This window comes from Anopheles stephensi, chromosome 2 (assembly GCF_013141755.1).
Source record: "Anopheles stephensi strain Indian chromosome 2, UCI_ANSTEP_V1.0, whole genome shotgun sequence".
Classification (NCBI taxonomy): Eukaryota; Metazoa; Arthropoda; class Insecta; order Diptera; family Culicidae; genus Anopheles; species Anopheles stephensi.
This window is the reverse complement of record NC_050202.1, coordinates 83,920,817-83,942,285: the sequence shown is the minus strand read 5'-3', so window position 1 is coordinate 83,942,285 and position 21,469 is coordinate 83,920,817. Positions and strand designations below refer to the sequence as shown.

The 21,469-nt window shown below is 49.6% G+C and overlaps 1 protein-coding gene across 9 annotated transcripts in view; it reads right to left on the bottom strand.

Annotated features, from left to right (window-relative positions):
* LOC118507575 (1-phosphatidylinositol 4,5-bisphosphate phosphodiesterase epsilon-1-like) overlaps positions 1 to 21,469 on the bottom strand; it is a 48,307-nt gene that overhangs the window by 9,218 nt on the left and 17,620 nt on the right. For all 9 annotated transcript variants that reach the window (XM_036046225.1, XM_036046226.1, XM_036046224.1 and 6 more), the window contains exons 3-7: positions 11,791 to 12,854; positions 4,207 to 4,353; positions 3,898 to 4,043; positions 2,312 to 2,435; positions 1,569 to 2,222 (exon numbers count right to left, since the gene is read on the bottom strand). In XM_036046225.1, the coding sequence (XP_035902118.1) occupies positions 1,569 to 2,222; positions 2,312 to 2,435; positions 3,898 to 4,043; positions 4,207 to 4,353; positions 11,791 to 12,462 (1,743 nt within the window). In that variant the 5' untranslated portion in view covers positions 12,463 to 12,854. The remainder of the gene's footprint in view (positions 1 to 1,568; positions 2,223 to 2,311; positions 2,436 to 3,897; positions 4,044 to 4,206; positions 4,354 to 11,790; positions 12,855 to 21,469) is intronic.

Genomic DNA, 21,469 nt, shown 5'->3' with positions numbered 1-21,469 from the left:
GTGACAAATAGCGTTCGGACGAGGTTTCAGCGTTTGTTGCTGGTGACGCTTGCTCAAGGACCGTACACACACACACACACTGACACAGGCGTACCTGTGAGTAACAATAGTGTGGCGTACTCTTCATCGCAATGGAGTCACTAGCAGGTATGAATACTAACGGCTCGCCCTTGCCCGAACTGACAGGTGTCGCTTGCCTCGGTTAGACGGTCTTTGTTTACCGTACAGCTTGGAGGAATGGGCGTGTGTTTGTGTGTGTGCTGTGAAGAACTTTGGCCAATCGAGTGGCCATTGAGTGGCACCACTTGAACCTCGGCGTGAATGTGAACGATAGCTTTGCCCGAACGAACGAACGAACGATACGCACACGGATTCTGGACATTCGAGAACCGAGCCCAAGGCCTGGCATGATCTTATCATAATGATACATCTAATAACTGGACGATAAATGATGCGTAGAATGGAATGGCTCTCGCTCGCGCGTACACCGTCCACCACCGTCATCGTCCGTAATTGATTCCGGAAGCTGTGAGCGCTTTCACAGTTCGGGCCGCGCCTGGCCGGACACAGTCGTCCGCATGTCCGGCGTTTGCTTTTGCCGCGCCATCATCGGGTGAAATATTGGCGTAATAAATTTCAACATTCCCGGGGACACATTCCCTGCGGAAGTGGAAGTGTGGAATGTGGACGCCAAGTGTTATCGCTCGGTTCCGCCAGTTCCGGCCGCATTCGTGCAACACAAATTGGCGTCAGTGCAGTGCAGTGTATCGGCAGGGCCAATATCAATTTCGCTTCGCATCAACTCTGGCGCCAAGTACTAACCGGTGTGGGGGGGAGACGGGAATGGGAACGGGACGGGAATGATCGATTGTTGATGGAAGGAGAGAGAGAGAAAGAGAGAAACCTTTTCATATTTTACATCGATCGACGCTCGGAGTAGTCGCATTCAATTTGACTAAGTAGCTGATTCTTCTCGCTGGGAATGTGTGCGTGGTCTTTGAGCTGATTGATGAGGAGGACTCGAGTCTGGTGGGGTTTTATAAATGGATACGCTAATTGCACCTCCATGTGGCATTGCAGCGAGTTAAAAGTGCAATTTTATGTTCGAAAAAGTTCGTAGCAGTGCTTAAAGGTTGCCTAAATTTAGACGTTAAGGCAATCAAGGTTGAGTCCCTCGATTAAGTCCTATTCCAGCTGGAACACTTACATCGTCCAACACACCAGAGCAACTTTTTTCTTATCCACCTTTACCCCCCCCCCCCCCCCCCCCCCCAATACTTAGTGATGAACTCATCTCACGTGCGGGTGCAGCAAAAGCATCGTCTTTTGACTAACTTTTGACATTCATTACGTTAATGCTCCGTTAAGGCTGATATATTGGGGGTCTTCTATCTGCCGTAGCACGCTCCCTTTATGCACAAACCCATCGAGCACGTGCTCATCCTGCTCCATAAAAGTTTCTCCCGTACCATTGATGGACACGTGTAATGTCTTCATAAACAAAGGATTCTATCGCGCATCACGTAGGTTGAACCCAAACAGAACCCAACCGCCCGATATCTACCCACCTGCAGGATGTGATGATCGATGGCGTTGGTTTGCTTCGACGAGAGCGGTATGATGCTGATCCCGTGGTCGTAGAACAGTGGCTGCACCGGATTGTAGTTGCCGATCTCCACCTCGTAGTCCTCCTCCTGTTCCTGCAGGTTCGAGGGCTGGTAGATGTAGAGCGGGGTTTTCGTTTGGCGCGGGCTGTTGGCCGCCGCCCGTAGGTACTCCAGTAGGCTGTGCGGTAGCTCCCGGCACAGCTGGTCATGGTGCTCGATGAACGCGCCCAGCCGACTGACGGCCGGTTCCGCCCTCATCTGTATCTGCTCCACCAGCTCTTCGCGATCCTCCTCCGCCGCTGTCACACCGCCCCGCGACTCGTCCCGTTCGTCGGGCAGAAGCAGCGGTTCGGTCGATTCGTCCGACGGGATGTCCGGCGGGACATCGGTGGGAACCGGTGTCCGCACCCGGTAATCGATCGGCAATGCCAGTGGCAGTAGTCGCGCAACGAACTCTTCATCCTCCCGCAGTGGTAGCGCTTTCACCTCGCCGAGGAAATACTTCTCCACCGGGTGGTCACCGACGTCCGTGGACTGGGGCACGGTCAGTAGCAGCGTTTTGATCTCCTCGACGTGGTTCCGGAAGTACGGTATCATGCGACACGTGGGTATGGCCTTGTTTTGGGGGAAGGAAGGATTTCAACGTACCAAAGCTATTACTATTTAACGGCCATCAGAGATGGAGAGTGAGAGAAGGAACCTACCAGGGCCCGCGTAACCGCATTATCATACTCGAAGCTATCGAACACGGTCGTAAGAAACTCGTACACCGTGTTCCGTCCCGTGCGATCCGTGGCCGACGTCCAGAATGCTTCCTTTTTGATTGATCTATAAATAAAGCGCCCAAAGAGAGTGGACCCCGAATCGTTATAGAAAACCGTAACCGTTGCCAAAAAAAGAGTGAGGTGATTGGTACGGTCCCGCCAATTTCCCATGAAAATGGCGCCGGGCCACGGTCAACTGTCCGTAAAAAAGCACCAATGTCGAGAAATGGCGCGCCCTCTAGTGAGTGATTTTTTTTCTTCGTTCTCCTCGTTGTGTTTGCCAATGAACCAGAAAGGCATCCAATGGAAGTAGCGGTGACCCGATTGGATAATGAAATTATAATTCACATTTATAGACTGCTTTCGTTGGGGGAAAAAATAGCCAGCCAACCACTCGCTCGACAGGACACCAGTGGAAAGCGTAACCGAATAATGTCCACTCAGAGAAGCGTCAGAGGGCGAGCCTTTTGGGAAGTGAGGTCCCGCCCGGAAGATACGTCCTGCAGAGGTGATGGTTAACACAGATTGAAAAGAAAAACACCCAACAACGGATCGGCGGAGGGGCAGAAGAATAGAGTGAGCGGCTGCTTCGCCCGGCAAGAATGCCGTCCCTTCACCCGAGGCTGTGTTGTGTACCGGGCGATGGTTTTCTCCTTCACCGACGCTCGATGTAGCTGGACGACGGAAGCAAGTAGTTTCCGCCGGCCTACAACGGTCAAATGCTGCTGGAGGCCGAAAGAAACCCCTGCATCCGGTGCGTCCTTTCCTGTGGTGTTCACGCTGTCGATGTTGGTGTTTGTCCCTTGGAGCTGTTTTCCCGACACGACACAAAAACGGCAAACAAAAAAAAAAAACCATCAACAGAATAAGACATTGGCGAAGGCGGCTCGGGCTCGTCCAGTGGGCATCGTGTCGATTTAAAGTAGATAGAAGCGTAACCGACTTAACCGACATTCCCCGGGCAAGGACTCTTGACTTGACTTTCGGGTCGGTTGATGCTTGAAGCTGAACTAGAGATTCTACCGTAGGCTCAGCAGGCTCAGGACGGGTTCAAGGAGGACCGAAAAAAGGAAATGGGGGAAAAAACAACAACAACAAACTCCATTGAATTTGAAATGCAAATCTTCCTCATTTCTCTCTTTGAAAACGCAAGGAAGCTTCTTTTGTGTGAGTAGTGCCCAATTGGCAGAGAAAATTGACCGAGGTGAAAATATAACCGACCTCGTCAACCTCACATACACACACGACCACACAAAAGCGAGGACTGGAGGACTCTACAGGCCGTTGGAGCCTCTCGAGCCTAATTAAATGATGTTCCGTGTTGCCAATCTTCTTCACCAAATTCTTCGTTGCCGAACGTTGCCACTCAAAAGAACTCTACACTCTGCTACTGTTATAAATAACATTTTTAAAGCTTTCCCTTCTTCTATCTTCTTTGCCGAAGTCGGGCTAGAAGAATATCAATGGTTGAAATGATGATGATGATGATGATGATGGTGATGGGAAACAGGGAAAAACCAACTCACTTCAGACCATCCACTATCTCTTTAGCACCATTGAAGTTTCCGATATTCCAGCATGAAATAGCAACACGCAACAGACATGCAAAGGCCGCTTTTCGTTCGTCTTGTGTACCTTGTGAGAGCACAATATAGTTGGTCCACGCGCTGGTCTACGTTGGAGCCGTTCCGATCGATGTATCGTATTGAAAGGTAAGAAGGAAAAGAAAAAAAAGAAGAAAATCAGTATAATACATGCAGATATTCGGTTTTCGTTTGCAGATGGCGTTGCTTTTTTTTTGGTGTGTGTGTGTGATCAGCAGTGATCGGGCTTACCTCATCGAATCGTTTGCGTATGGGATTCAGTGACGATATAAAGCTACTAAAAGGCGACTGGAAGCTTCCGCCCTCACGGCCACCACCGCCGCACCGTTCCTTCTTCAGCTCGAGGATGGCCTCGTTGATGAAATCTATCGGCGATACCTACGGAAGGCAAGCAAGAAACAATGGTTGAGCCGTTGTTGTCGATGGTAGGAAGAACTCCACTGCGCCCCGTTCAAGCAGACATCAAGGCACGGGGAAGCTGTGCGACAAACGAATCGATATGGTCGCGATACCGGAACCGAAACCGAGCGGAAAATCGAAGCGGAAACAAAGGTACGGGATCCAAATTTTTCACCCCATAGACGCCCGCAGCCGGGGAAAAGGGAGCAAGTAAGCGCTAAAGTGTACGAAGAAACCCCTCTTGGAAGCGCAATGAAGCGTTGCTTAAACCGTCTTTTACGGCACGCTTTCTGCATATACGCGGGCACGTGCAGGTCCCGGCAAGATGGAATCGGTCGCAGCCCGTATGCTTGACGCTTAAGAAAGGCACCTTTCTTCTGCTTGAGAAGCAGTAACCAGGCGAACGCGGGCAAGCACGCGGAAGGGGAACCGAGAGAATGTAATAAAACGAGGCAGTGAAGTTTGTTGTAAATTTCGGCACGGTTCCACCGTTCCTCGGTCGGTCGGTCGGTCGTTTTCATTATGAATCATTTGTGTGCGTTGACGACACCGGCCGTCCTACCACGACGACGCTTCCGGAACGTGACCGAGCCGGAAAACGACCATCCGACCGCATGGTTCCGTTTGACTTATATTGGTTTTTGTCTGCCACGCCACACACGGCACACGGATGGCCATTTTGTCATTTTTGTAACAACGCCGCACCAGCGATGGGGGGGGGGGGGGAAGCTAATCTTCGGGCGCTTGTGTCTTGTGGGGCTAGCAAATGGACGAATTTTAACACATTTCGGGCAAAGATTTTAGAACCCACCAGGGAGTGTCTGGTGGGAAAGAGACCCGAAACCCGTGAGGGAGAGCGAGGAGAAGGTCATGTTAGTCTTCCTCATGATTTGAGATTTCCATTTGTGGTGAAAGCTACAGTATGCTGAAGGGCGTTGAGATTGTGCTGAATGAGCACGGCCAAGAAACGACAAAGAACCGTTCGGAACGTTCCGCATGGCAGCAGCAGCAGCAGCAGCATGTATGAGTCACGGCACGGGAAAGCATTGGCACATTTACAACCATCCACCAAGTATGAATGAATGGAGAAATGTGAGGGCAGGCAATGTTCCGACTGGAAGTCGCAGGCGGTTTTATGGCAGCCTTTCCCGGAACCCAGCGCCAGAGCCTTGCCGTTTTGTAGTGGAATAGAGGCTGCAAGCTTAACGAAACAATGAAACCGATGAAATTTAGCCTCTCGGTTCGCTTATCTAGCGCCGCTTCCTGGTGACGCCACCCGAGCAGAGACCAGCACCAGCATAAAATAAACTGCAGTAAGCCTTTGCCTCATTGGAGACAAAGTGATTGGCCATTATACGCGTGCGTACATCGGTGGGGGGGTCTATGCGCCAAACTATCAACCAGCTTTAGCGAAAGAACTCCATTATTGTAGTTTGCAAAGTAACGATAACGGTGCGTTTCCCTTTAGAGTGGCGCACGAAATGATTTATCTTTTCTGGCCAGCGAGTGTGTGTGTCAAAGGGGGGAAATGAATAAATTATGCTTAAAATTTAACAACAGCCTCAGCTCCAGAGCGTGTTCATTCCGTTTGACAGGTGCTTCAACCACTTCCGGGCTGCCGGTTGTGGTTGCCGTTTATTTACCTTCGAAATCCCACGCCACCCGAGTGCTCGGGAAACGGTGACGGTGACGGTGTAAATGATTTTTATTTATGGTAGGCTGATGATAATTTCAATTTTTAATTACATTCAGCTGAGGGAAAGGACGCTCTCATTAAGGAGAAAGCTTTATGGCGGAACCCGCTGGTCCGGGGATCGATGCTGTTGGGGATAATGGGAGTGACCTTTTTTTTTTTGTTTGATTGTTGGCACCCGGAAACACCTTGAATCGGGGAAGTTCTACCTTCGGGCGCAATCAGCGGAGGGCATTTTTTTGTGGTAATTTTCGAATGATTACCGAGAAACGTTTAGAGAAGATGGTCGGGTCTGTCATGGGAGGTGTTTAGGTATTTAGTCTTGAATACTTGGAATGTCCTGGGCGAGCCTCCTGAAGCGTGGACTTGCTATCTGATTTTTCTTTTTTCTTGGTCTGCGGCAATCACCTTTGTCCTATCGTGCCATATTAGAATTATACTTAGCATCATCTGGCTTGGCTTGTCCTTCAGATCTTCACTTAATGTCGTGCTACTTTCACTTAACAAATGGTTAAGCCGTAAATAAAGCTATAGCAAAGCAGGCACGATATGAGCTCTTTTGGAGTCCTGACCAAGCTTACCAGCGTTGTAAGAATGATAATAATCAACATCACATGTCAGGTGAAAATGTATAGAAAACTCTCAGGGCCCTATCAACAGAAGCTTGCGCTAGCGAGATAGGCTTGTCTATCTTCTATTCGGTCTGGCGCTAGTGAGAGCTATCCGTGACTCGGAGATGGAAACTTCGGGTACCATCTTCTATATTCAGATCCTGGTATACGCGGATAACAACGACATCATTGGGTTTAAGCTATCCTACGAAACAGAAGCTTATGAAAGGGTCATGCAAGCGGCATTTAACCATTAAACTGAAGAGATGATGGCATCACCAGTGGTCTTGATAATCAACACAGATTAACGGACAGAGACAGAGAGAGACAGAGACGGACCTATGGGTCTTCACACGGCAGGACCGGGGTTCAAATTCCATCAAGATCGCCTCTCAGTGCTTACTACTTTGCTACGGGTAAAATCAAGGCATAGAAAGCCAGAAAGGGCAGGAAGAGACCTTTCAAGGTTGTAGTGCCGGGAAAGAAGAAGAAGATTTTCAGTAGCATTTTTGAACCCAGATGCGTGGTGCCGCAACGATGATGAACTATACGAGCCGTTCAGTAATCTCACCATCTTCTAGCGAATTGAACTCGCCAGGCTCCGGTGGGGCTAGTCATGTCATGAGAACGGCACCGAACATCCCAGTCCGTAAAATCCCTTCAGGCCGTCTACATGGACAGAGGAGGTTCAAATTGAGATGGAGTGAGTTCGTTGGTGCGTCCTCATGAAAAATCTCATTAAGACAGGACACATCTCTACCGGCCTTGGAAGCAATTCGACGAAAAGACCAATTTCTAGCCAACATATTTTGAGAAACGAACATTATCGTTTAAGGGTATTTGGTTCGAAGCAATATGGTACACATTGGCCATGGCCCGTGTGTGTTCCCAGCCCAGGCGAGACGTTTGGATAGGAAAATAATTCTTGAATTTATCACCAAAGCCAATCGAAAAGTTCACCGAAGACCGAAACCTTCTTGACCCCCTTGCGGCCCCTATTTTTGGCAAATGGGCTATCAATAGAAGGGCCTGCACGGATGCAAAGCAAACAAGAGCAACACAGCATAAATTGCAAACAAACCATTATGTCGCGACCCTGACCCGAGAGCGGCCGGAGAAAGTCATATATCATCATAAACTCGTGCCTATGTTTGCACGATACGATTCGCTCTGCAGACACACTTTGGCGAATAGTTTAACCCCTCGGTAAACGTATCGTTCGAGTGCAATTATGTTCGTTCGTTTCAATTAGCCAAAGCCACAGCTTAAGCTTCAAAAGTAGCTATCGTTTCGAGATAATTCATTCTAATCTCTTCTCCTGTTCCTGCACGAAATTAACAGCCAATGATAAGATAAACATTTCTTTACGAACAAACGTTTATCCCCCAAAGCGTAAATCCCCTTTACGGCGATTAAATACGCGCTTTTGTTCGAATGGTTCAAGTCAAGCACAATCCGGGATGGCTTGCTTTTGCCACCAAACGGGTGCTCGTTACGATTCCGTTCGGTTTTCCCAGCGTCCGCCTTAAGAGAATACAGCCGGGTCCCAATTTTGCAGGACGCTTTTCGATTGTCCGCGCGTAAGTAGGACAGCCTGGAGCCTCGGGGGGTGGAGTAAGGAAGCTAATACACAAAAAGGGTGTGATTGAATTGATTTTCGGCACCGTTTATGAGGCCAATCCTATTATATCCCTCGGCATTATCGAAAAGAGATCCGGCCTGCCAGCCTGCCAGCGTGCTGGTCATTAAATCAAGCCAAACAAGCCCTTTATGCAAGGGATTCCTTCCCCTTCCCCCCCTCCCTCCCCCCGACACCTCCAACCTTCCCCTCCTTTTGTAAGGCTCTCTCTAACGACCGATTCAATTGATTATCGTCCATTGGAGTATGCAACAGCAAAATTATCTTTCCACCTTGCCACGGCCACTGGTGCCCAGACCCCGTATGGATGCATATTTTTATTCGACCTTGCTCCCTCTATTATGCCCACCCCCCCGCCCATCCTCCTCCCCCCCGGGGCAAGAAAATAGGACAGTCTTTCGCTTTTCTTTCCAGCCCCAAAACCAGAGCACACCGAAGGGATGGCATTATAATGGAACTGTTTCGCAACCAATCGAGCGCGCGCTGCGCCCGGGGTTTGGATCATTTCTCGTCCATAATTTTGTTGACACAATTCAACCGGCCTTCGGTCGGAACGGGTCACCCGGGAACCGGAGACTTTCGTTGCCAGGAAAGTGGGGGTGGTTGCGGGAAAGCAGCGCAATACAAAATAGAAGGAGAAGAAAACGATGAAACTGATTAATGATCTGGAAACCGAATCTTTTCCATGTCAATTTTGCATAACCAATCCACGTGCGCCAACCGCTGTGTGCTATTGTGAGTGTGTGTGTGTGTGGGTGGGTGCAAGGAATGGGGGGAGGTAAAGGGACGAAGAAATAGAAGGGTCGGGGAACGATTTAAACGAATAAAACTTTTCCCCCAGCAAGAGAGACCACACAATCGGGGAGGGCGGTGATGGGCGGCGAACGGAGGGCGAGCATGCGGACAAACGCGTTGGTGGCTTTTGGCCATCGCTCCGGTTCGTTCGTGGGTTATTGATTGCATGGGATGTTGGTTGATTTTACCTCGCCCACCTCGCTCGAATGGCTTCATTCCCAGCGCGAAAGATGATCCGATAATCAGAGACATAATGAAGCTAATTAGTTTCACATTTAGTATTGTGATTTATTAGAACCGGATTCCAGACCGGACCGAACGGGATCGGGGCGTAACGGTTCGAGGAATCGAATCTTACTCCCCGGAAGGCGGGAAAGTTTTTTCGTCTCCCCCACACACACACACGCGCAAGCTTCAAACGCCGATCTGAAGCGGCCATTGATGCAAACAGAGCATTGGAAAATTCGCTACTTTTCTTTAACTCTGTTATGCGAAACCTGCGGTAGCAAATGTGTGCTTTGGGGGAGGTAACTGAAACTCTTTTAACTTTTTCCGTAAGACGGTTCATACTCGCCGCGTTACACAACGCTGAAATAGATCGGCCGGTGGGAAGAATACACCGTAGCTCAGCAATAAAGCCCGATTTCTGCTTTCGCATCGGAAAAGATAATTAATTTCGAGTAAAATACGACCTTCTTCTGCTAGGAACGGTGGAGTTTGCGCCCGGGAATTCCGATCACCAGGACGTTCGGCGTGCCGCCTGAGTCCGTGCCCGGACGTGATAAGAAAATTGAGCATCGAATAGTATGCGCCTTTGCGGAATGGGTGTCTGTGCCGTTCCATGGTGTCGCCTTTGGTACGGCGTACCGGAAATATCGATCGTATCCGAGATCGATATGATGGGCCTGTGCCTTCCTGTTGCTTCGAGGAACGGACCCAGGAGGGTCCGGGTGGTGCAAAAAATGATCCAACTCGGCAGCAATATGTTGCTCCGGGTAATCGATACTTCGGTGCTTTATCGTGCCACGTGTCTACTAAAGTAGCGAAAAGGGGCAGTGGGGGCCAAATTTTCGGAACTAACCGATCTCCTCTCCCCACACACACACACACACACACACACACACACATTGCGGTTGGCGGTGGAAGCGAAGGAGGGTGAGGGTGAAAAATCCAAACCAAAAAACGAAGGAAAAGTTTTCCACTGGTCGGTCATTATCGTGATGTGGTACGACGTGATTGAGCTGTTTGAGCCGCGTGCGTGTGGGGCACATGGGGAATGAGAGAGAGAGAGAGAGAGAGAGAGAGAGGGGGCAAGTCCTGTTGAATTTTCTGACGGAACGAGAACTTTTACCTACAGCCGCCCTGGGTGCTAGGAAATAAAAGTTTCACTTTCGAAACTGTGCAGCAGCAGCAGCAAAAAAAAAATCCCCGTCATTCGCCACGGATTAAAAAGCAACCGAAAATACGCTGGCCACACATTTACCACGTTTGTTTTTTTTCTCTCCCCTATTTTGCTTTTTTCAACTTCGGTAGAAACACAATTTGCCTAGTAACGATGGAGCCGCCTGGTTGCCGGTAGAACGTCTAGTTAATGGAGGCGCCTGGTTAATGACTGCGCTCTCATTCTCATGCACAAACCACTACAGTTCCGGGACCCGCTGTCAAATGATTGTCAGCGTTGTAGTGTGCTTTTGTTTGTTGCTTGTTGCTTGTTGAGCGGAAGGGGGAGCGTGCTGTCAAACTCTCTCCTTCCTGCTCTCCTGCGCCGCGGTAATCAACGAGAGAAAGCGCACCGTTGCCTTTCAATGGCTACTAGATGAGCGTCCCATTTTCCGAACGAATTCATTTGAAAGCTTCTGCCACTGCTGCTGCCTGCGCTGTAAAGGCTCATTTATGTCCACTGCAAACTGTGGAACCACTTTTTCCCCGTGTCAGTCAATCGGAAAGGGGCGGCCCATTAATTGACCATGAATAAGGTAAATGCTGCGTGCGAAATGAAAGTCTGCTGCTGCTGGTGGAAAACTGATTTCCCGGCGAATCGCTCTTTGTCGGAGAGATTTGAAGGAAGCAAAAAAAAAAAAAGAAAACGATCCAAAGAAACCGGAAGGAAGAAGATAAGTTATGCATTGAAAAGTGGGACCAAAGTTTTTGCATGGTGGGGAGGGGGGGGGGTCCGAGGAGTGACTTGGAGAGGGGGTAGTAAAAGTTTTCGAAATTAAACTGAATTTCAATCACTCCTCCTGGTTTCCGTGGCTCTGGTCTTGTCGGAAAGTTGATGGAGGATATCGGGACATCTCGTCCTTCATCGACCCCCATTCCCTCCTTTCCCTTCCCCTTCCTCTCCTTATGCCACTACCAGAGGTCGTCTGGTCATGGCGGTTTTCATTCAATTCAATTCATCATCCCAGATGATGACGATGATCGTGATGATGGAGAAGCTGGTGAGAGTTTTAGTGAAACCCGTTGAATACTAAGCTCGGGACGGCGATGCATGCGATGCTCCGGCATGAAGGCAAAACTTGATTATGTACGCCCTCCTCACCCCCCCCCCCCCCCCCCACTATTCGGGAATGCTCGCCTTTGGATAAGCCGTTGGATAAGCCGTGTGGAAAATGAATAATAAGCCCGCGCTTGTTGTTGTTGTTGTTGGGGTGAAAGGCGGCCAGGCCCTAGCGTACCTGGTAGAACAGCTGATACTCCATGTCGGTGATGCGAAGCGCGACCTCCTCGGGAAAGTGCAGTATGTTCTGCAGCTCCTCCAGCTCGCCCGAGAATGGTACGGGGGCCACCGCTAGTGCCGTGCCGCTGCTGTTCGAGATCGAGTTGGCGGCGGCGGCGGCGGCGGAGGCTGTCGTGGAGAAGGTGGCGGCCGCCGCGGTGGCCGAGGCGGAAGCCGCCACCGAGTAATGCTGCTGCTGGTGGTGATGATGGTGCTGCTGCTGGGTGGTCGAGCTGACGGAGGGTGAGGTCGTGGCCGTCGTCGTCGTTGCTGCTGCTGCTGCTGCTGCTGCTGCAGCAGCCACCGTTGCTGTTGCTGCCGTGAGGACTGCTGCTGGCAGATGGCCAGCGTGGCTTTGCGCTGTGTCGTCAGTATCAAGTACAGCATTCTTCTGGAGCGTCGGCTGGTCGTGCTCGTTATCCACCAATGTTTGCTTAATTGTTTCACCCTCACGATTAATTATTATCTTTTCACCGATTATCGTCAGCTCGTCCGGCCGCCGGTCGTGGTCGTCGTCGTTCGGCGGTTCGTGCTGCGCCGTCGGGCTTGGCCGGGCCGCTAGCAGTAGTAGTAGTAGTAGCTTCTCTTCGGTAATGTTATCAAATGGAAGACTTGGAAAAGCTTCACGCATGTTACGCTAATCGACGCCGGGAGAATTTAATTTGACATTGTGTGCGTGTGTGTGTTGGTGTGTGTGAGTGGGTTGGTGTGTGCTGTGGGTGGGTGGGTGAGTGTACTTTGAACTTGAAGCTGCCGTTTAGTGCTTTTCTTAAGCTTTCTTTTCTTTGTGTGTTTTCAGGCTCTAGCGATGTGATTTGTGATGCGCCACATTCGGAAGCACACTTTAAGATGGACGACGACGACGAAACATCCAACCGTACCACGCCAAGCGCACAGCTATTACGTAGCTAATTTTCCAGCAGCTCTCGAGTGAAAGTTGTCACTGCAGCTATTCACGGCCATTGCCTACACGCCTCGGGAAGCGATTCCCCCCGGTTAGTGCTTCAAGACGGTGCGTCCAACCTGGAAGGATGATAGAAAAAGTGAAGCAAAAGTTAGAAGCACATTAATTAATTATGCACAGCTGAGGCGCGACAACCGTACACCGTTCGCGAAACATTACACGCGCTTCCCGTTCCAAAACAGCCCGCTCCAGGTCCAAAATCGGTAGGAAAGCGCAACAACTTGTTTACAGCCTCTTGAGAACTGGCTCGTAGTTAAACACTTAGACGCGCGCTGTAATTGCATTTGCTTGCAACGCAGTACGAGCACGGTTCCAGACCAGACTGTACGGAAGTGCTTTCCACCGAGAACTCTCAGCAATTCCAACTACCGGGTGGTAGGCTTTCCAGGTCCCACTTAGCTTAAACTAGCTGTTGCTGTAAAAGTTGGCCCTCCCAACCAGTCGCGCGTCATACTTCGTTTGGCATTAATGAAGGATTTCCGCGACCCATCTGTGGCGGTGGGAAATGTGGTGCGCCGCCCGCGTGATAGAATTATTCATCCCCCAAAAAAGGATTTGCGTTCCTAAAATTCATCCCCGTCTAATCTAACAAAGTTTGCATCTGTTTCGCAGCGCAGCGCCCGGTCCGTTCGCACCGCACATTAACCCAATCGAAAGCCTGACGGTGGAGGTGCTAATAGAATCAACTTGAACAGCAATCCAGCACCAACCGCACGACGATGATGATCTCTTGCACCGCTCTCCAAACGCTCTTCGGCAATGGTCACGAAAGGGAGCTTTCGAAACTTTTTGTTTTTTTTTGGGACAGGGCGAAAAACGGCCCGCCGATCAATAAAACTGCCCCGCGAACTGTTCGCTCGGCCAGCAGCACAAAACGGGATAATCTGGCCGGGTTGTAGTGCGCGAAAGAGCGCGCCCACCACCACATCCCACGTCCGGAATGATGGCGACGAGTGGGGCCTTTTCGAGTGAAGCCTTTTTCGAATCGAATCAAATTTATCGATTCGTGGAACGCAGTGTGTGTGTGTGTGTGCGGTTTTTAGTGTGAAGAAGAAGGGCCCTTACGGTTTCGACTTTATTGACTCGCTGTTCGATTGCGGCGAAAGCGATTGCCGGGAAAAATTGGGACCGACCGGCTTGCCCAGAGCGAGAGAGCGAGAGAGAGAGAGGGAGAGAGGTTGAGAGAGTGTGTGTAATTTGTGAATGTATAAACGTAACCCCTTTAATAATCCGGAATCAAATCGAACGCTTTCGGGGGTTTCGGAGTTTCTGGTCCGGCCGGGTTCGGAGGGCGAAAATAAAACAAAACGTAAGCCCTCGACTCCCTCTGGTGCTTGAAGCATATCATTCGATTGAAAGTTAAACTGATTAGAGCTGAACCGTACGGAGTGAGTGTATTTTCACCGGAGTTGGACAAACAAACAAAAGTGTCGATCGAGGCTCTCGAGGGGGGGGGGGGGGGGTTGGTATCCTGCCCGTCCTGCCAAGTGCAATTTAAATAATCCTTGTAGCATAAATTTCCCGGAAGGCACCTATGCGCTGGCAGTGGTGTGTGTGTTCTGATATTACATTTTCAAAGAACTTCACAGCAGCAGTGGCTGTAGAGCAGCAGGAGTTAATCGATTTCTAAGGCTGAAAAAGCACCAGCTTTAGCTTCCACGTACCGGAAAAAGAATTTGAAATGAGCTTCCCATACAAAAACACACGGACAGCTCCATGTATGCGCCAATCTGGAGGCCGTGGAGAGTATCATCGCTTGTGGGATAATTACGGTGAACTTGTCTTGAACACGTAAAAGCACTATAACTTGCAGAATGACACTTGTAGTAATGAGCTGGGGTTAGGTATGATTTGTTTGAAGGTTGTAGCACTTTTCTTGTACGTTTCTTGTGTGTGTGTTTTTTGTTGCTGTTGCTTTTGATTTAGCTACTGCGGTTACAGGCCGGCCGACATGCCGCTTGCTTCATACGTGCCCGATGGCCACCTCAAAATCCAGCCCCCGACCCAACACACTCTGACGCTAAGAGGCTGTGGAAAATGAAAATCTCACCCAACCGTTACACTTCCCGCTGCCGGTGGCAATGAACAAACAGAGCGCCGACTCTGGGACACAGTGTGTGTGTGGGTCGAAGAAGGACAAACACGTTACAAAAAAAAAAAAAAAACAACAAACGAAAAAGCACTTCTCACTGCACTTTTCCGTGTTTGTGTGTGAAAGGACACACGACGCCGTAGCTGCGACCGTTCATCCGGGTAATCCTTGTTTGGTTGGGCTCAGCGAACCAATTCATTGCCTTTGGCAGTAGCGAGACAAGTACAACAACAACGACCAAAAAAAAAGCACGCACACAAGAGCACCTAACTGCGACAACCGCCACCGATGTGTGCTGGTCCGTCCGTATCGTAAGCGACACATGGTCGAAGCGGCGTCGTGCGAGAAGGCAACGCCGGTGCTACACCGCCGGCAAAGTGTGAGCTGTCAACCGTAGAAGTCAACCGCAAGTTGAGAGTGGGCAAGGACAACTGCAGGCAGCAAGAAGAAGAAGAAGAAGAAGAAGAAGGTAAAACCCCGGCTTGGCCACGTTGGGACTCGACTCGATGGGACTGCCACCAGTCCCTCGAGGGGACTATTGCGATGTGTGTGTCCTCCTCGGTCATGCAACATCCTTGCGTCGAGGTGCGATGGAGTAGTGGCAAAGATCCACAACTAGATCCTCCACAATAATCGCAGTCAGTGGTGACGGCTTTCCATGTGTGTGTGTGTGTGTGAGCTACTTGAGCGATTCCGTAAGGTGTGCGTTCTGAAGTGTCAGCGGATTTTGACGTTTTCGTGGCGCAGCACAAAACACTAATGAAACGATCGCCATCCACAGTGTGGTGTGGCGTGGACGGGCGCATTCTTCGTCATCCAGTTACTGCAAGCAAGCAATCAATGAAGCGTTTCCTGTTCTAGCGCTACTACGCCACGATGACTTCATTCGTCGTAAACGAAGACCGGAAGCCATCAATAAATGTTGAATTGTGCTCGGTTGTACGCGATTGCACTATAAAACAAAGCCGTCTCTCCCCGGCATCATCATCATCAGAATGGACGTTCCTTCCCATAGGGGCACACTCACACACACACACTCACGTCCTCGTGTAAACATATACAAATACCCCGATGGTTTTATAATGGTTTCAGCTATTGCAAATTTCCTTTCGCATTATTTCCATTTCCGCCACGGGAAGTGCATCGAGACCGTCAACAGGTTCGGGTTTTATGGGGCGGTAGCTATTTGCCTCTGTACCACCACTAGCACAAAATGAAATGGCACAATTTTACGAGCTCCCTTCAGGACGGTGGGATTCACGTATAATGCACACGGGAGGGGGGGGGGAAGGGGAGGAAACGAGGAAGGCTCGTGTGCCACGCCTGTCACTTTCATTTCCATCGGGAGTTTGCCATACTAGGGCGCATCGCAAGAATTCCGCTGCCAATTTGTCCACCCATTTTCCTTACCGCGTTTCCGCGAAACAACAAGCGAGAGAGACTGAAGGAGAAGTTTCCTCAGGGGGGGGGGGGGGGGGAGTGGCTTTTTTTTTGTAGTATTCCGATTGAAAGTGATCTTTTAACCCTGGAAGGAGGAGGAGGATGATGATGGGAAGCCGTTTTATTGGATGTCATATTTTGCGGTCAGTTTTAAAGCTACGATGTTTGCTTAGGGTTTTACATGGTGTGAATGATGTAGGGAGATACTTTGAATATTAAAGTATGTTGTAAAAAATGTTTTAAGAAATGAAAGTCTATCGAGATGTGGTGAGGCAGTACTAACCATTTCTGGATTGCGTCCAGCATAAAGTGGATCAATGACGTATCGAATTGGAACCTACTCGACAGTCATTTCTAGACCGAAACATGCCGAAGGCTTGTCAGTGATCTTTAGGCTTCTGAATCCAAAGTTATTGGATTCTTACTTTGCAAATTTTTAGTGATTTTCTGCTAAAGAAAAAACCTAATCGTTGACTCAGAGGCTTGTGAGCCTTATCATTATTATTTATGGAGTGTTTTTTTCATATTCAAAATTTATAGATTCTAGAAGGACAGGACAGAAATATCTCTAATCAGAATTGGTGTTCAAAATTTTCAGAAAAAAGCGCTCGGCTTGCATTTCATCTCGAAACCCCCTGTAAAACCCCCCGAAAACGTCAAAACACACTCACCTCACGAAAGTCATCCATCAATCCCAATAATAATCTTCTCAAATACCAACAAAACCCCCTCCACCACAACGAGAAGAAACTCCAACGGTGGCTTTGTTGGTAAATTTCCACGAATTTCTGATACGTTAACATATAATTGATATTCCGAATCCGGTGCGACACCGCATCTCCCTCGCCGGTGGATCGTAGTAGGCGATATTTCCATGCCTCTTTTTGTTTTTGCTTCATCTGAACGGTAAACATGTACATCTATTAACGTGAACACGCCGCGAGCAATTCCATGGAAATTCTTTGTTGTTTTCTTCTTCGAACAAAAAAAGGGGAAAAAAGCAAAAAGCCTCAGAATTCCACCGAATCATAACAAAAGGGCATCAAACATCAAAACACAGCAATGATGTGATGCTTCGGGCAGCGAAGGGTTAAGCGTTAAGAACAAACGACGGGGCAGCAGCACCAGCCAGCAGCTTTCTTTCGCCATCCGCAATATAATGCTCGCAGACGGCGGCGACGCGTTGCTCTACATTCCTACATAACGCGGCGTAAACAAACTGGGCGCTGGGAGGGAAAAATGTGACAAGACTAATGAGCTCGCTCGTTGAAGTTTTCTATCCAAACCCAACCCAACCTCCATTACATGTTGGCTCCAGCGAGAGAGGGAGAGAAAGAGAGAGAGACGTGACGTACAATTTAAAATTGCAGCTAGAACAGCAGTAAGGCTAGCCGCGTGCAGCATACTGACAGCTGTAGGAATGAAAGGAACTCCACAGTAGAACAGTGCACGTATTCAGCACCTTGACAGAGTGCTGCCGGCCGGACTGTTTTACACGCCACCCGGGCTGCCTACTTGTAAGCACACCGTGTGAAACAATGGGGCCTCACTCGCGGCGCACACGCGAAAGGCACATCGTCGCGAAAGGCAAACGGCTAGGAAAAACCGAAACTTCTCGCCCTTGTTGTTGCTCGCTTACCCCCGTTCTCCTTCTTCCGGATGCCGGATGTCATTTAATGGTCGGTAAGTCCCGCCAAACTTTTCCCTCAGCAAGGAGCATTCCCCTGGCGGGCGCGAATGCATGAAAATGAGTTATTTCTTATTGGAAAAGCAGGTGCGTGTGTGTGTGTCTAAACGCGCGCGCGAATCAGGAAGCAATAATGAGGAGGAGGAGCAGGAGAGAGCCCACCACCACCCCACCGAATCAGATTTGATTTCGCTGGCTGGCTGGCCCAGGTGAGGGGCCTTTTTCGCTGAGTAAAAGTTTCCGAAGCATGTGAACGCGAACTGTGGAAAGAAACAGTCGAGTCGAAATAATATGCCAAGATAAACAACAACATGTGTACAAAAGTTGGGCTGTGAATGGGTGTGTTGCTTTTTCCCCCCACACATACATTCACACACACACACACACAAAACTCTAGACAGACTTGTAATTGTCACCGTGACTCTCCAAAGAGGCCGGCATGAAGGAAAAGTAATAAAATGGGGAAAAAAAAGTCTTCCCTTCTCTTCCCCAATCCTGCGTTGGGAAAACTTTTCAATCCGATATTTTTGAGATGAAGCAAATTGGATTTGTTTGCGTTAGGATGATGATGATAATGGCGATGATCGTTAGAATGATGATGCAGTAGGCAACAACCAACAACAGCTGGTGCGCTTTGTGATGGTTCTCTTCCCTTCTTTCATTTCCAGCCTGCCATCCTTCCTTGCCCTTGGTGTCGGGGGAAAAATCCGATGGAAAAGCTTTGATGGGTGAGTAAGACAAATTTTTAATTTTCGATTTCGATGTTTGCGCTCCACATAAAACCAGTTGACAGGCAGATAAATAAGACCAACAAAAAAAAATCATCAGACGCAGAGACCAAGTTATGCTTCGGGAAATCCCTCGACATCATGTTCGACTTTATGATTACATTACCGATAGACGAATGGTAAATGCGGATTGATTGCGAACACGATTCTCTCACGATCTCTGTGTGCACCGCAAATCACACACACACACACACACACACACACACACACACACACACACACACACACACACACACACAGAAGAAGAGTTAATTCCACACATAATTCCTTCTGTAATTTAATAGTTCCAATAATAATTGGCTTTGAAGTAGTACGTCGACGTGTGTGTGTGTTTTTGTGGTTAGGAAACCCTACACCACCACCACCACAAACCACAACCGACCACCCGATCCTGAGTGTGTTCCGAGAACACTGGCATAAACGAGGTATAAAATGTAATTGTGGCAAGCACTTGCGAAAACAATCGTACAAATGAAAACGGAAATCCTTTACACATTGCATAAATGATTGCTCTATCTCTCGTGTGGGAAAGGACAAAACCGGTCCCCCCCCCTACCTCCCCCCAACCCATTGGGCCCGGACTCGCTCCATTCCAGCGTGGGGAGTCTCCATTAGAATCATCATCAGCATCATCATGAACCCATCAAGAGTGTTAGTCAGGTTCGTGCTCGCTCGCGCAGTGCTTCCATTTTCCATTTTGCTAACCTGCCAACACACCAGTCGTCCTCCAGGACTCGGCGGCGCGATTTGCCGATCGGTCGGTCCGTTGGTTTGTGAAAATACTTAAAAGCTCTCTCGGTGTCTCGCTCTTTTCATTTAAGGTAAAATTTTGGGGTTGTTAGGAAGCTTCGGAAGGAGTCGCGCGCGCGAGTCGAGCCGTCGAGGTGTCGTAATGTGGGTTAGGGAGAGGGGAGATGTGTGGATTGAAGGGGAGGAGGGGGGGGTCGGTGGCACACCTTTTCCCTCCTCCCGCCAGCACAAATAGCCAAAGGGCGAATGGTAATCCAATTATAAGCAGCAAAGTGCCATCCATACAGCGCCACACAACACATCCTTAGACGACGACGATGCTGGATGCTGTGTAAGAGGACGCTCTCGTTCGCTCTCTCTATCTCTCTCTCTCTCTGTGCTTTTTTTTCTTCCTATCTCTCGCATCACATGCATAGACATTTCTGCTTTCTATGGGTGGAGTTGCCAGGCCCTGTGCGGCGTTGTTATGTTTTCCCCGGGTTTTCTTCCCTTGCTATCCGTCCGCTTCCGACATTGCCAACCGAACCGGAATATATTAGTCGCGCACGTGCAGGTGTAGAAGGGAGGGGGGGAGGGGGTTGGTGGGTAACCAAGAAGAGTGGTTTCCATAGAGTTGCCAGTGGCATTCTTTCGCACGCTTTCACGGTCGAATGGAACTGAGGAGAAGCAGCAGCAGAAAAAAAGGTCGACTTGGCCTGCCTGCCCAGAAGCGGATGCTGTTGGTTAGCTTGGCTCTCGTTTGGAAAATGACATTACAAAACACGGACGAACAACCCCCTTCGTCGCGTTGGTTGGCGAACGGTGGCGACCCACGCACAGCCGACCGACCCTTTGGCAGCCATGCCAGCCCGACCAGGACCTGGCAGCGCTAAACCTTCAACCTTCAGAAACATATCATTCGCATCCGGTGGCTGTGCGCGCGGAACCGTACGGTACCAGCCGCTCGGTGACAGTGACAGTTGTCGCGCTGGCGTTTCTTTCTCCCCCCCCCCGCCCCTTGTTTGTTTTACTACCTGTCTCCTTCCCACGCGTCCACCCACCGGAAGCGAGGAGCGGATCGTGACGGATCGGATGTCGGATGTCGGATGAGGCTTCCAGGAAGTTCACCATTTACCTTCACCCGTCTAAGGTGGAAAACCAACCCCCCCCAACCCCCCCTCGCCAACCCCTCCAAATTTCAATAAACACCCAGCGACAGAAAACCTTTATCTGGGTCAGTGAACCGAATGGGGGGGGGTGGGGCCGGGAGGGTCTAGGGTTCACATTAGCAACATTAACATCCGAAAAACACTCACTCACTCACGGGTGTCATCCATGCGATCTAGTGCGTGCGTTACGTACGGAGAAATCAGTGCCACCTTTGATTAGATTTGTTAGCGTGACGTTCCTTCCCGGAGGCGGGTTTCCCTGAGTGGGAAGTGGGGAGATCTAAAACAACCACTAATCAATGCCGTCGACCCCATTTTCCACCTCTCGTTTCGCGTTACCGTTTTCCTCCCTCTCTTTATCCCTTCGAGGACTGGGGGGAAAACTGTATTCAAAACTAGGTTTCAAAACCGAAAACGATCGAAATGAGATAGTTTGTGTGTATGTCTGTGTGTATGTGTGGGGAGCTTTTTTACGGTTATTAGCCCGGAAGCTGTTTTTCGTGAGGCGCTTTTTGACTTTCCCGGCTCGTCATTTGCCACGTCGTGCATCGATTTCGCCCAGGTATGGTGTATGTGTGCAAGTGGGCGTCCGTGGGCCACCGATAGTCATGTGTGAAATGTTTGTGACTTGCCCAAGGGGGAGCAAAACAGAAAATGGCAGCAATCTGATCCTTTCCTTCGGTTCTGGTCCTTCGGGCAAGGTCGCAGCTGGATTTTATTTTCTCCCCACAGCGTCCAATAAATCAGCACTTTATACGCCTGTTCGGGC